At 59.9% G+C, this 14,220-nt stretch overlaps 1 protein-coding gene across 3 annotated transcripts in view; it reads left to right on the top strand.

Annotated features, from left to right (window-relative positions):
• The first annotated feature begins 8,144 nt into the window (after positions 1–8,144).
• Positions 8,145–14,220, top strand: part of GRAMD4 (GRAM domain containing 4) — a 75,193-nt gene continuing 69,117 nt past the window's right edge. For 2 of the 3 annotated variants that reach the window (XM_057508427.1, XM_036906607.2), the window contains exon 1: positions 8,146–8,371. In XM_057508427.1, the coding sequence (XP_057364410.1) occupies positions 8,343–8,371 (29 nt within the window). In that variant the 5' untranslated portion in view covers positions 8,146–8,342. Of the gene's footprint in view, positions 8,372–14,220 lie in introns of all 3 variants that reach the window. The other variant, XM_057508428.1, reaches the window with a different exon arrangement.

Below are 14,220 nucleotides of genomic sequence, written 5' to 3'. Positions count from 1 at the left end.
AATGAAATTAGCTGGTACCTTCTCCTCCCCTCCTCCTTGTCCCCAGTATCTGGTTTGAAATCATATTTTAATGTCCAGTTCCCCCCCCATAAGGTAAATGGCATGCAGATCCTACTTTTTCTGTACTCTCCCCTTTCTTCCCCAGCATTCCTACATCATCTCAGTTAAGTGTAATTCTAAGGATAAAATGTATTTGCTGCTTGTCATCAGTCCTGCTCTCCCTTCCTCCCCCTTTTCTGAAGTTCATTCTCTAGTAGGTTCCTTCAGTAAAGGCTCACGGAAGCAGTGGTTCTGGATAAGAACGGTTTCTCGGCACTTTCTAACACTGACGGTCGTTTTGACTGGATATAACGTTTTGGGCTCACATGTTCTTTCCCTGGGTGTGCCTCTGCCGGTAAAGAGCATGGCTGTCAACACTCCACTGGTGAGCTGGCATTTTTTCCTTGTAAGTGACATGGATTTTTTTTTTACCTCAGTGTCCAAAGGATTTTCTTTTCTTTTTCTTTAAAACTCAATAATCTCACTCAACTATGTGCCAGAGTTATTCATTCCAGGGCAATTTTCCTAGTAGGGGGTAAACAGTATGTCACTTCAGGGGCGTTCATTTTAAATTTCAGGAATGCTCCCTTGAATTATAGTTCCAATACTCCTGGTCCCCTCACCCAGTTTTCTTCTCCAAGGAGCCCTGAGTCAGCTGCATGTCAGATCTTTTTACCTGTCTGCCACGTCTCTCATTCTCTCTTGAATTCTTCTTGCCTCTTTCTCAGTTCTTTCTGATTTAAAGAATTTCCTTTCTACCTTCTGTTTATCTCAGGGCATACCCACTGTGTTCACTGCTTCGGGGTCCCTGCCAGCTTCATCTTCATACCTGGGGTGATTCCTTATTTCTAGTCATTCGCCTAGCTTGTCAACTCCTGAATTTTATTTTCCTAGAATTACCGATTCTCTGGGTTTTTATAATTCTGAATTATGCTGTTCTTTCATGATTTCTATCATTCCCTTAGTTTTCTGCCTAACTCTGAGATGCCACTCCCCAGTTGTGCCTGTTCTTGGGCACATCCTTCTGACATACTTTCTTGCCCTTCAGCCGTGCTGTCCAATGGCATATTTGAATTAATTGGAAAGAAATACAATTGCAAACTTAGTTTCTCATCCACATGAGCCATATTCCAAGCGCTGAAAGTTGTACTGAACAGAGCTGGTCTATAACATCATAAGTCTCTGCCTGACTCTCTTTTTCTTGAAATAACTTGCGGTAGTGCGGACTGTGAGCCGCCTCCAGCCTGCTCCATTACAACCCCTCTGTCCCCTCCCAGGCTGCATCCACTAAACTAGCCCCCCATAACCCCACTCTCACCGTGCCCACGCAGCCCCACAGGCCCAAGGACAGAGAGGGCTGTCGCCTCTCCACAACCCCCCTGCCCTCTCTCAGCTCAAAAGCCCCTCCTCGGGGAAGCCCCAGGCCCCTAGGTGGGTGCAGGTGCTCCCCTTCTGCACACCCAGTCCCACTGACCACTTGGGCTGGCGGCTCAGGCTTGGGACTTCCTGCCCTACAGGAGGGTCTGCGAGGGTCAGACCTGACGGGTGCTGGCCTCTGCATGGCTGTGAAGTGAGTGAGGGGTGAGAAGGAATGCGGCCTGACCACCACCCTGCAGAGTAGGGAAACTGCGGCACAGAGAGGCGGAGGGCCTTGTCAGGGTAACACAGCAGGTAGGACCTAGAGCCCAGATCGGGGCTAGCAGACCCAGTCTCCTCCCACAAGGGAACAGAAGGCTGGGGATGCTAAGGAGGGAGACCCTGCCCAAGTGGCGCTAAGTGGTCCGGAACTGGAACGGCGGACTGTTGGGCGCCACGGGGCAGGAGCAGGGGCTGGCCCTTGCAGTGTCGCCTATGGCCACCAGGCGGCGAACTCAATTAGGCTGAGAAGCCAGAAGTCCGTGGGGCAGTTAGGGGCTGAGCTCTGCTGCCCTCCCTGGGGCTTGGCTAAGCCCTGCCCAGGAGCCGCGTATCCTATCTGGGAACACGATTCTATCTGCAAGGAATACGATCTCCCCAGGGCCACAGCAGAGAAAAACGTTTCATACCTGCATTTGTCTCCATGCCTCCTCCACTCAGAGAGGCCCATTTGTCCTGATCTGAACATTTCTGAGATGCTGATGCAGCTTTCAACAGAGGAGTGCGTCTGCTGCCGCGGGGGAGCGAGGTGCGCGGGGTGGGGGTGGGGGTGGGGCTTCATTTGCTCCTGAAAAGTTGCAGAGTTAAGTTGATGGTGCGTCTTACCCGATGGCACTTTAAAGTCGAGAAAATCCGTGAATTATGTTTCTGGGTGCCCCTCGGCCACTCACTAGTCCCACATTTCCTGAGCGCCCTCTACGTGCAAGGCATTCCCAGGGACTGAAGGTCAAACATGAACTGATTTACGTGGAGTGCATGGACCTATCAGCCCTTCCGGCTCCTGGGCGGGGGGAACCGTGCGCCCTCCCAGAGGCCTCCCCGCCCCTGCGGGTCGCCACTTACCTCTTCCCTGGGAAGACGAACATCTCAGCCTTCACTTTACAGACAAGGAGACCAAGGCTTGGAGGGTTAGGAGGCGGACACACAGCCACCTGGCACGGGCCTGGGCTCCCCCCTCCGGAGGCAGACAGCACGGGCAGGGTGGTCCCTATGTTCCCTGCAGGGCCCCCACGGCTTCCCAGGGGCAGGGCTAAAGGTCAGAACTGCCTGAACCAGAGGCTGGGTGGGGAGACTGGGTTCCTGAGAGAGATATCTGAGGGCTGTGGCCAGGGTTCAGAATCCAAGGCAGGGCAGCCGCTCTGAGTCCAACAGGTAGGGTACCCGGGGCAGTTAGCGGGAGGAGGACAAAGAGGGGCCAGGGCAAACGAGGAAGTCCCCACGGCAGTGGGATCCGGCTGCCAGGGAGCTCAAGGCAGGCTGGCTCCTCCGAAAGCGTCCAGGATGAACAGAGGGGCCCTGGGGGAGCTGAGAGAAGAGGAGCAGTCAGGGAAGGCTTCCCGGAAGAGGGCTGCACTTGAGCATGGGTGCACTGAAAGGAGCACATCTGTGGGCATGCCCCAGGGGTGAGGTGGCCAGGGAAGGACCACTGTCCCCAGGCTTGCAAGAGGGACAGCACACCTCGCCTCTGCTGTGGCCTGGGAAGCTGGAGAGTGTCAGACGCACCCCCTGTTCTCAGGCAGAGCCCAGGTCAGTGGCAGAGACAGGCTCAGAGGCAAAGGCCACCCGCTGGTTTTGGTGCCGGGATGGAGGGAGGCAGAGCACCCAGGCTGGACAGTCAGGAAGGAGCCTGGAGCCAGTGAACGCTGTGGGGGGAGTTCAGGAGGAGACAGCAGCTTGCGCAAAGGCCCTGAGGTTGCCGACTGTCATTTGACAAATCGGTCGGCACCCTCAGACTAGGCACCACACTAGGTGCTGAAGAGCCAGCCAGGGGGAAACCACAGAGCCCCCACCCCTGGAGCTGGCAGTCTGATGGCGGAGTCGGGAAATGTACAGAATAAATCAGGGCACCTTGCAGGTTGTGTGAATTTCCTATTGCTGCTACCATAAATCTTGAAGGAACTGTGATTATTTGTGCAGTTCTGGAGCTCAGAGCCCTAAGGTCACGGTGCTGGCAGGGCTGGTTCCCTCTGGAGGCTGTACAGGAGGATCCATGTCCCATCTTCTCCATGGTCTGGGGCCACCTGCATCCCGTGGCTCGCGACCGTGGCCGCTCCTGTGTCTGCTGCAGTGGCATGGCTTGCCCCAGTCTCTCTCTCATCTCTGGTTCCATCACCACAGCCTCAACTCTCCTGCATCCTTCTCGTGATCACATTCAGATTTTTCTGATGACATTGGACCCACCTGCATAATCTAGGACAATCTCTCCACCTCCTGATCTTTAACCTATGCACATCTGCAAAGCACCCTTTGCAGGGAAGGTAACATGTCCATGGGTTCTGGTGATTGAGGTCCGGGCATCTTGGGCAGTGACTATTCTGCCCACCATGGTGTATTACAAAGTGCTTCGTGTTAGAACTAAAATAAAGGCAGAGAGGGTGGCCAGGGTGGACCTCAGAGCAGCACTGGAGCAAAGCCTGGAAGAGGCTGAGGGGTGGGGCTGTGAGGTTCTGCAGGGAGAGCAGGCGGGCAGCGGGGTCAGCAGGTGCATCCCAGGACTGCAGGGAGGCCGTGTGCCTGGTAATGGCCCAGTAGGCAGTAGGGATTCTGGTCTGAGAGGCTGAGGCAGCTGAAGGAGGGGTGGCTGGATGTGGCCAAGGCCACACAGGTCTGCCTGCTGGGGTCAGGGGTGAGGTGAGGTGGCTGCCAGCCTGGGGATACAGGGGTGCGAGGGGCCTGGGGGTCAACCAGAGTCCTGGAGAGCGCTGCTGGGGGTGGGAGAAGACACAGGATGGAGACACATGGGAGGGTGCGCTGGGGCTCCAGAGCGCAGGGGAGCCCAGAGGGTCCAGGATGTGGGAGCGCAACCGATGAAGGGGGACCCGGGACCAGGGCTGTCTGAGCCTGTCTTCACCTGGCCAGGGGGGCAGAAGGCCTAGGGAGGGGTCTCCTCGACTCCTGAGGTCATGACCCCTTTGGTGGGCACTGAGCTTGCTCCTAAGTCTTCGCCCTTTCAAGTGGCCACCCCTCCACTCCTGCGCCTGCCTCTGGCTTCATTGGCATTACTCTGCCCACTGGGACCTTGCTCTGACCCAGGTCCGTCACCGTCCCTGGAGCCCACTGTGAATCATGGGCACCTGCACTCACGGAGGCACCCCCACATGCCCGTCTGTGTGTGCATCTCCTTAGGCTCTTCAGAGCCCTGGGGGTCTTTCTGTCAAGTGGCCGTGTCACTTTGTCACTGCCCCACCTTTCCAGGCTGGTGAAGGGATGGGGCTCTGGGGGCTGGGGGCCCATAATCGTCTGCTGCTGGTCTAAATCCTTACTCCTATGGCTTAGTTTCCCCTTCTGTGAAATGGGCACAGGGATGCCCCCCCACCTCCCTAGCCCAGGGTAGGCTGGGTGTCTGCTAGATGGTGGAGGCCTCCTGTGGGCTTTAACTCCAGGGCTGGGGAGGTGGGTTCTGCTAGGTGCAGATGGAGTCATCTGGCAAAGGGTGGACAAAGGTGCAGCCCCTGACCAAGGGAAGCATAGGGCTGGGCTTCCAGCCCCGGACTGGGTCCCCCTCGTCCGGCCTTGGGGACCCAGCGCAGTTCCAGCAGGAGGGCTCAAGCGCACTGTTCTGCTGTGTCCGTGGGGAGGCCCTGCCCCCGTCTGTGCATCTTCCCCTGGCTTCTCAAATGCTGGATCCCAAGTTCGGTGTGCTGGCTCCTGGAGTGGCTGCTGCCCCCTGGATGGGTATGGGTGCCCGTCACAGATGGTCAATTGCTAGGGAACTTGGGGACCTCCTGGCCTGCCTGTCCCTACATATCCTGAGCACCACTGCCCAGCCACCCCCTTCTGGACCCTTGCCCGGCTCTGCCACGGCCTGGTGATGGGATCCTGTCATCCCCTGCTTGAAATCCTTCCATGGCTCCCCAGCACTCCTGGGATGAGCCTGAACCCAGCAGGTTGTCCTCCTTTCTCTTCCCAGTTAAATGGAACAAGTGGGGCTCACTCGCCCCTGGGCCCTGCCCTCCCAAACCTCACTGCCCCTGCGGCCCCCGTCCTTCCAGCCACTCCACAGCCGGACCCCTTCTCCCCCAGTGCTGGCTCTGCCCACCCCCTCACGGAGATGAAAGTGGAAATCACCACCACTTCCCAGGGCCCCTCGGCTCCAGGCCCTGCAGGTCCCAGGGCAGATGACGCCGGGAGAGGGCCTGGCATCTGGAGCTGGCAGGCCCCTGGGTGCGGAGCCCTGTTCTTTCTGCCCTTGGTTGCCTAGGCAGGCTCCTGAGCCCTGTGTCGGCGTCCTGTGCCACACGGGGTCGTGTGCAGTGGCATCATGGCTTAGACACCAAGGGCCAAGGTCAACAACGTCCCCGGGGGCACCTGCTGGGTGCCAGGCGAGCTCACAGAGGGTGAGGGAGGAGCTGGAATGTGGACTCTGGTCAGCCTGACCCTCTGCTACCCATTCCTTCACCTGCATGCCTCTGTCAGGCCACCGACATCCTCTGCTCTTGCTTGTCACTTGGGGTTCCTGTTGTGTCTGGTCACCCAGTCCTTCGATGCTCTTCAGGGCGTGGGTTCTGAGGCCCCACTGGCCCCGTGCTGCGAGCAGGCTCTGGGCCACCTGCTCAGAGCCGTCCACCCAGCACAGAAGTTGGCACTGCCCACTCGGCCCACTTGTCTGCAGTTCCCCCACGTCCAACCAGCTCCAGGCAGAGGGGGGTACCCAGTGGCAGCCTTGCTGCCCAGCGGCAGTGTGGCCCTGAGGGCCAGGTGCCTGCTCAGAGCCCGTGTCCTTGTTAGCCTGCTAGGGCTGGCGTAACACACACCACAGCCTGGGCGGTCACAGTACAGATTTACTCCCTCGGTCCTGAAGGCTGGAAGTGTGCTGGCCACTTTCATGAGCCAATAGATTCCCTTTTGGGTTAATTAGAAGTGGATTTCTATCATTTGTGAACAGCGGGGCTCTGACAATGACACACATAGCCTGGCGGAGACTGTGGTGGGGGCGGGGGTGGGACGAGGAATGAATGATCTGGGGTGACAGGGGGGAGGCAGGGACACAATGGACACAGTCACAGTACTGGAGGCAGGAGGTGGTGGGTGCCGTGTGGAAACGCCAGACCAGCTCTGGTTAAAACAAGGATCGTTACCGTAGCTCCCTACTCTGAAATCATTTGGTCCCCCATTCTGCAGACAGGAAACTGAGTCACAGAGAGGTACAGCCTCCTGCTGGGAGCCCTTGACCCACACCCATCAGGGCCACCTCCCAGGCAGGGAATGCTGGGGAGGGAGAAAATCTCACCCCAGGGAGTGATGCGGGGGCACCTGAACAAGGGTCCCAGAGGAATGGACAGGTGTTGCCCAGACGGGGAGGAAGCTGGAGGGTGGACTGGGAATGGAGTGGGGGAAGTCCAGCTCCTGATTCGTTGGGTGGAAGGTGCCTGTGGGACTCCCAGGGTCAGAGCAAGGGGGAGGGCTGGAGACACAAGGGGCAGAAGGGAAGGGGCAGGGCGGCGCCCAGGGTGCCCAGCTGGGAAGGGGAGGCGAAGAAGGCCGGCCAAGACCGTCTTCAGACCTCTGTATCCTCTGGGTACTACAAGCTCTAGCAGCTATCCCGGTCAGACCTGGGTGGGGGCGCTGACAGGGGGCTCCCCAACTCACAGGGGGCTGGGGTTCTGCAAGTCCTTCTCCTCTGTCTGTGCTCACAGCACCCTTCCTCCAGCCAGCCAGCCTCTTGTTCTAGAGGCAAGGTGGGGCAGGTTTCTCTTGGGGGTCCCAGACCCAAGGGCAGGTGGGCTTAGAGTGGGCTCTCTTCTGCTGCCCGGCCCCGCACTGCAGTCCCTGGGGAGGCACAGGAGTGTGGACAGGTAGTGCAGGGGCTCCCTCGAACGCACGAAGAGGAGACTTAGAGAAAGTGGGGGCAAGCCCAGAGGTGGGATTCTGAGGACAGGGAGGGCCTCTGGGCTTGGGCGGCAGCCCCTGCTAGGATTGAGTAGAAGTCTAGAGGCCTGTGCCCACCTCCACCCCTGGTGCGAGCTTTAGGCCGCCCCCAGCCGGGTGGGCAGGGCAGTAGCGATCGGGGGAAAAAGATTTCCCTATGGCATATGGGTGCCACTGATTATCTCCCGATCGACAGGGGGTCCCGGCGCCCCCATGGGTGTCCGATGGGCGGGCTGCAGGCCAGGTGACAGCAGCGTGCAGAGCTGTTCCGGAGGAGTCTGCGGTGACAGACGCGCGGGGCCGCTTGAAGGCCGCGCGCAGGAGCCGCCACGCGCGTGCGCGTGGGTGCGTGTGGCGGGGACGCACGTGGGTCACCCAAACAAAGGCGGCGCCGCGTGACCGAGCTCGCGCACGCGAGGACCCGCCAGCGCAGGAGCGCTTCCGCGGAGCCCGGAGCCGGCCACGCCAGCAGTGGCGCGGAGGGGCGGGCGCACGGGGCCGGGGCGGAGCTGGGGCCGGGGCGGGGCGGAGCGACGCGAGGGGTAGGGGCGGGCGGGGTGACGCGCAGGGCGGGGCAGGGCTGGGGGCGGGGCGGGACGGCGGCTGCGCAGGCTGGGCCGGGCGCGCGCAGACACCGCGCAGCCGGACGTGAGCGCGCGACCTGGCGCCGCCGCCTCCGCGCTCGTGTCCGGGACCCGCGGGGACTCCTCCGGGTTCCCCGGCGCCGCTGGGCTCCCGGGCGGCCGGCAGGTGCAGCGCGGCCGCGCGGCTGGCGAGGGGAGCGCCTCGGCGGCGGGTGGATGAGAGTTGGCCCCGATCTCCGCGCAGGGTAAGCGGCGCGCGCGCGGACGCCCGTACGGACCCCGGTGGACACACGCGCCGCGACCGGGCGCAATCCGCCCCACTCGCCCCGGCGCCTGGAGCCGGCGGCCCTCCGAGCAGGGCCCCGCGCGGGCGCACCCCGCGCACACGCCCCCGGGTTCCGCGCTAGCTGGGGCGCGCCTCACGGCCCCCTCCCGCCCGCGCCGCGGCCACCGGCGCCTGCTGGTCGCATCCTGCCGGGCCAGCCAAGGCGAGGAAGACGTCCCGGAGGCGCGGGGCCCGGGCTGGGGCGGTGGTCGTGGGTCGCTGGTCCTGCGGTCCCCGCGGCCAGGCGGGGGCAGGGTCAGGGGAGTGGCGAATGTCGCCCTCCTGACCTACTACTTGGGGGGACAGAAGATTAGGGAGCCCCTGGCCCCTACGACCCCGGAAACGACCCCGCCAAAAAGTTGTAGGCGCTGGCCCCAGCCCTGCACCCCTCTTTCTGTCCGGTCTCCTCTCCCTTTGTTTGGGACTTTTACCTGGTGGGGCTCAGTTGGGGCCCAGGCCCGCGTGCAGGCGAGGAGGTGGGGTGTAGTGTGGCAGCCCCATCCTGGAACCCCGTGCCCAGGGCAGGCCCTGTGCCCTTCCCTGTGCAGGCGGAGGGAGAGAGCCAGAGAGGGGTGGGCTGGCGCACCTGATCCTGCCTGTGACGCTGTGGCAGGAGGATCAGCAGCTCCCAAGGCCACAGACCCAAGCAGAAAGCCCCCCAAGCTAGTCACCCTTGGGTCTGTTGCCAGCCCTACACCTCCAGAGACAGGGAGGATTCTGGTTGGGGGGTGGTGCTTTTGCAGGATGGTGTTCCCTTCTTGCCTTCCTCCTGCCTGTTGGGGAGGAAATAGAGTTCTGAGCCTCCCCTCCTCCCCCCAAAACACACACACAAATGGAGGCTCCTGATGCCCAGCCCCCACCAAACCCAGCCCAGGGGGTTGTTTTAGGGCTGGGCCTGACGGGACCAGCAGGGGCGGGGCTGTGCAGTAGAGGGATCTGGAGCCTTCCCTCCATCATGCATCTGCTCTGTGACCTTGGGCACCAAGGCATTGAGCCACCCTGTGCCTCAGTTTCCCCACCAGTAAATGGGGAAAGAGGATTTAGATAAGAGGATTAGATGAAGTGATGCAGGCTCCGCACTGGCTGGGTACACCCAGGGCAGAGTCAGAACACCTTGGCGAGGCTAGCGGAGCCCTTTGCCCCCAGGCAGTTGTTTCCCTTACTGCCCGATGTGTGTCCCAGGTCCATCTGGGGACACAGTCTGGCCAGGTGTGTTCAGTTGTTGCCCCTGCCGTGTGCTGTGATGAAACCACACCCCACCGTTGTTAGCTGGGGCACCTTGGCTCAGAGGCCTAGTTAAACCTGTCCCTCCTTCCTGCCGCAGACCCCCTGCCTGGCCTTCCCCCTGCATGGGCCACGATGTTGATCCTTTTGCAGCACTTTGTGACCATGGGGCGTGGGCCTGAACCCCCAGATCCGGACAGTGCTGGACTCATAGTGGGCGGCTGCCAGCTTGGTCCTGGGAACTAGAAGGTAGGGGCCCTGGGGCCTGTGGCTTGGCGCCACCCCTCCTCTGCCCTCTTTCCTGTCAGCTGCCCTGGCTGGTGGGGCATGAGGTGTGGCCGTCCCAGCGGGGCGATGTGGGGACTGGCAGAGCCTGTCCTTGTGATGTCTGTTTGCACTCAGGAAAGGCACTTCCTGGAAGCTGCACGGAAAGTCTCAAAGTTGCGGTCTGTGTGGACCTGGCCCTCACAGCCCATGTACTGCAGGGAGGTGGGGGGCTTCATGAAGGAAGAACCAGGTGGTCTCTCTCCCAACCCGCCTTTGAGGCCGCCTCTGAGCCCGCTTCTTATCTGTTGAGTCCAGCCCAGAGTGGGTGTCAGGAGGTCCACTGGGCGCCAGCTGCATGTGATCTCTGCTTTCCTGACTCTCCCTGGGCCTCACGTCACCTTCACCAACTGGAACCGAGGAGGAGAATCAGGCATGGTTTTCCTGAATCACCATTTTTGCTGTATGATAAAATAGAATAGTGGTTCAGGCACAATGAAAACGGTGTTATTAGATTTTAGTGAACTGCTGTCGCCAGGGGAGGCTGAGAGCCTGAGAGCCTGAAGCCCTTTTTCTCTTTGTAACAGAATATCTGGGCGATGTTACAAATTTGACAAGCCAGCATCAGACCCAGACGATGTCTTGGTGGAATCCATGGAATCGGAGAGCAGAGGGGCTCCCCTCATGTTTCCATGGTTGTGCCATCCGGTACCCCGTATCTCATGGGCCCCAGTGTGGAGCCCTTCCAGCTCCCCGCACTTCCAGGTTTGGGCGTTTCCCTCTGGAAGCTGAATCTACCCAAGCTTTTGCAGGAATGGGGTTCTCCTCCTGGCGTGGCTCCAGCCAGGTGCTCATTTCTGGGGGCTGCCCTTTGGGGTGCTAGGCAGGTTTCCCCACATGGGGGTCTCTGGTGTTTGGCCCTCTGTGTGTGTCAGGGTGGGGGCGGTGCTCCTGCCTAGTCGCTGTGCTGGGGACTTAAGCCTTCCCAGAGTGCCTGTCAGCACAAGGTGCGTGCTAGCGGGGAAGGAAGACGCCGGTGGCTGGCTGTGTGGCCTAGTTACCCGTTCTCTGTGTTTCTGCCTCCTTCCCTGCAAAACAGGCCGGGAGGCTGCTGTACCTGTTGCCAGGGGGACAGGAGGCCATTTTTATCCAAAGCTGAGTGTGGGCTTGCTGCCCAGTGGGTGCTGCTCACAGTGTGGGGAGTGTAGCAGAGCATTTCTGCACTGAAGGTATTTAAAAATGCATTGGGGGAAATGAGATGTGGGCTGTAAAAGGGAACTGTAGGAGGAATACATGTGCATTTGCCCGGGAGGTGGCTTCTGCTGGCTTAGCCCAGACCTAGTGTCTGTGGGAAGCTGCCTGGTGGCAGTCTGACCGGTCCAGTGGCACTTGGAAGACCTTTGGTTGTGGGAGTGGAAAGCTGGCCTGGAGGCTCTTGGGCACAGCTGTGGGTTTCCATCTGCTTGCCCTACGCTTTGTGGTGGCATAGCAGTAGGGACTCTGGTTGGGCCTTTGTCCCGGGCAGAATCCAGAAAACACCCTTTGTTGAGGGGGTGAGAGTTGAAGCACTCAACAGCCTGTGCTGGCTGATGGGCATGGGGGTCGGCCTGGGTCCCTGAAGGTGATGGCCGTTCAGAGAACGCGGTGTTGAAGACAGTGTTGAAGAAGCTGCTTGGAGCTGGCTGCTGATGGAGAAGTGTAACTGGTTGAGAACTTAAAGGCAGGCTGCTCCGACTTCTCTTACAGACAGAGATGGAGCAAGAAGATGAGGGTTTCCCGAAGTAGAGAATGCCATGTTCCTGCACCTCTGGTGTCTGCATGTGGCCTGCAAGTTGGGCTGGGCGGAACCTTCAGGCCCATAACTCAGCCGCTATTGTGGATTGTTTGGCGTTTGAGTTATGACCAGGGTTGTGATTATGTTCAAGTGCTGTGATTGAGTCCCCTGCGGTTACACCAGAAGGCGCGAAGTATTGGCCTATCCAAAAAAATTAACTACTGAAATAGAAGTCACTGTAGGGCCAGACACCCATGTGGCTCTCAGAACACACTCTCACCCCATGACACAGATGAAGAAACTGAGGCACAGAATGGTGGGCAGATTGCCTAAGTCCTCAGGAGTTACGTAGCAGAGCTGGGGTGGCCCATGGGTTGTGTGCTTACCCAAAGGCTGTGCTCTAAAGCTCACGGCCTCCTGGTAATCCCTTGGCAAAGTTCATTCAGGTTTCCCGGGGCTTGTGAAGGAAATATAAGAAGTAAATCACAAGTCACATGGGGCACCTCTCTCTGCTCTCAACATGCACCAGTAGCGAGCGCAGCCCTCACCTGGGCCTGAGGGCCTTCCGAGCACTGGGCTTGACTGCGTTTTGCCACAACTGGAGGCAAGTGCTATAATTAGCTCCATCTCACAGATGAGGAAGCCGGGCCCAGAGAAGTAGCTTACCTGGGGCCACAGCTGCTGAGAGACTGGCCGGTACAAGCCTGTGGTCTCTGTGTCTGACCTGGGCACCCTATGCAGGGAGGTAAGATGGGGAAAAACCGGGGTCTTGCTTAGAGTGTGTTCCTGGGCAAAGTGCTAGCCTCTCTGGGCCTCTGTTTGGCCACCTGTAAACAGGGGTGTTGGTGTAGAATGTGGAAGCCAGAGGTCTGAGAGCTGGCCCTGGCCTTGGTCTGCTCAGCCTTGCACAGGCAGGCCTGGGGTGGGGAGGCCTAGCGGGAGCAGGGAGAGGAGGGCAAGAGGGTGGGAGGGTGGCAGTGGGGAAGGGCAGGCGGGCCCCCTCCCCGGCACAGGCTGGCAGGGAGTGGAGTGGCTGTGGCTGTGGGGGAGTGAGGCCTCCGGCTCTCCTCAGGGGGAAGAGACCCCTCACCCCGTGTGCCACGCCACTCCCCTCTGAAGTGGGGCGCTCGGAAGCTGTGAAGCACTGTGCTCAGGGAGTTGGTGTCCCTTGGGAATGGAAGGGCAGCTCTGCCCAGAACCCACTGCGCCCCAAAATCCAAGCTCAGCTGTAGGGGGAGAAACCAAATGACAGGGCGCCAGGCCCACTGGGCGAGGACCCGGCTCGTCCCCCCTCCACCAGTGGGAAGGGCTGCTGCTTCTAGCCCCTGTGGGTGTCCGGAGTGAGCCCAGGGCACAGGGAGGCAGGGCCCCTCTCCAGCTCCACCAGCCTGGCCTCTGCAGCCCTGCCTCCAGCAGCTTCAGGTCTGGGAGCCTGGTGGGGGTGGGGAGGAGCCAGGCTCACCCAGGGAGAGGGCGGGGCTGGGCAGCAAAAGAGGTGTTTATTTTTTTAAACATCTCTATTGAAGTATAATGCACATACTATTGCAGTCCACCCACTGCAAGTGTGCAATTCACTGACTTCTAGTATATTCACAAAAATGTGTAACCTTCACCACAATCTCATTTCAGAACTTTTTGGTGGCCCCAGAAAGAAACCCCGGGCGCTTCAGCAGTCACTGCCATCCCCTCTCCCCAGCCCCCCAGCAGGCACCTAGGGGCATCCTGCCTCTGCAGATGGGCTCACACACCGCGTGGCCTTTGGGTCTGCTTTCCTGCCCGGAGCCTGGTGTGTGTTCCTCAGCGTGGCTCCATTCCTGGGTGCCAAGCAGCCCTGGGCCGTCTTCCTCACAAGTCTTAGGGGGCTTTGCCTTGCCTCACGAGCCCCAGGGTCTGAGTTCATAGCAGCCCCTGTGTTGCTGGGACTGTCTGAGAACTCTTCATGCTCACCCTCTATGTGCAGGGACCTCCAGCCATTGGTATACTTACTATTTATGCCAGCTGTGCTCCAGTCACCTCACCAGGAAGGCTTCCTGGCCTTCCCCCCTCACAAGGTTAGGGCCTCATGGGCCCCCACACCCCTATTCTGGTCGCCCCATATGTGGCTGTGTTTATCCAGTGCCTCTGGGTTCCTGGAGGCCAGGGGCCGAACTTGTGGTCCTGCCCCTGGCTGGCCTCTTGGGGGATAGTGTCTAGGAATGAACCGTTGCACATGGGGTGGGGCACGTCAGGGGAGGGTCCCCTGGGGCCACCTCGCTGCCCCACCATTTCTGTTCCTTGATGACCCCTCTAGTATTGTACAGTCACTCGGTTTTGAAGCGTTACTGTCTGTCCTCTGAAGCCCTCCAGGACGGGTCCTGGCCGGGCTGCGGGTGCCCCAGGTGCTCTGGCAGGGCTGCTCAGTGAGCTTTGGCCCTGCCCGCCCCACCCCAAACTGGGTGGCATGCTGGTTTTTTTTTTAATAGACCGTATTTTTTGAGAGCAGTTTTAGACTTACAGAACAATTGCAA

Source organism: Manis pentadactyla, chromosome 10 (assembly GCF_030020395.1).
Source record: "Manis pentadactyla isolate mManPen7 chromosome 10, mManPen7.hap1, whole genome shotgun sequence".
Taxonomy (NCBI): Eukaryota; Metazoa; Chordata; class Mammalia; order Pholidota; family Manidae; genus Manis; species Manis pentadactyla.
Note: the sequence above shows the minus strand (reverse complement) of the source record. Positions and strands in the feature narration are given on the sequence as shown.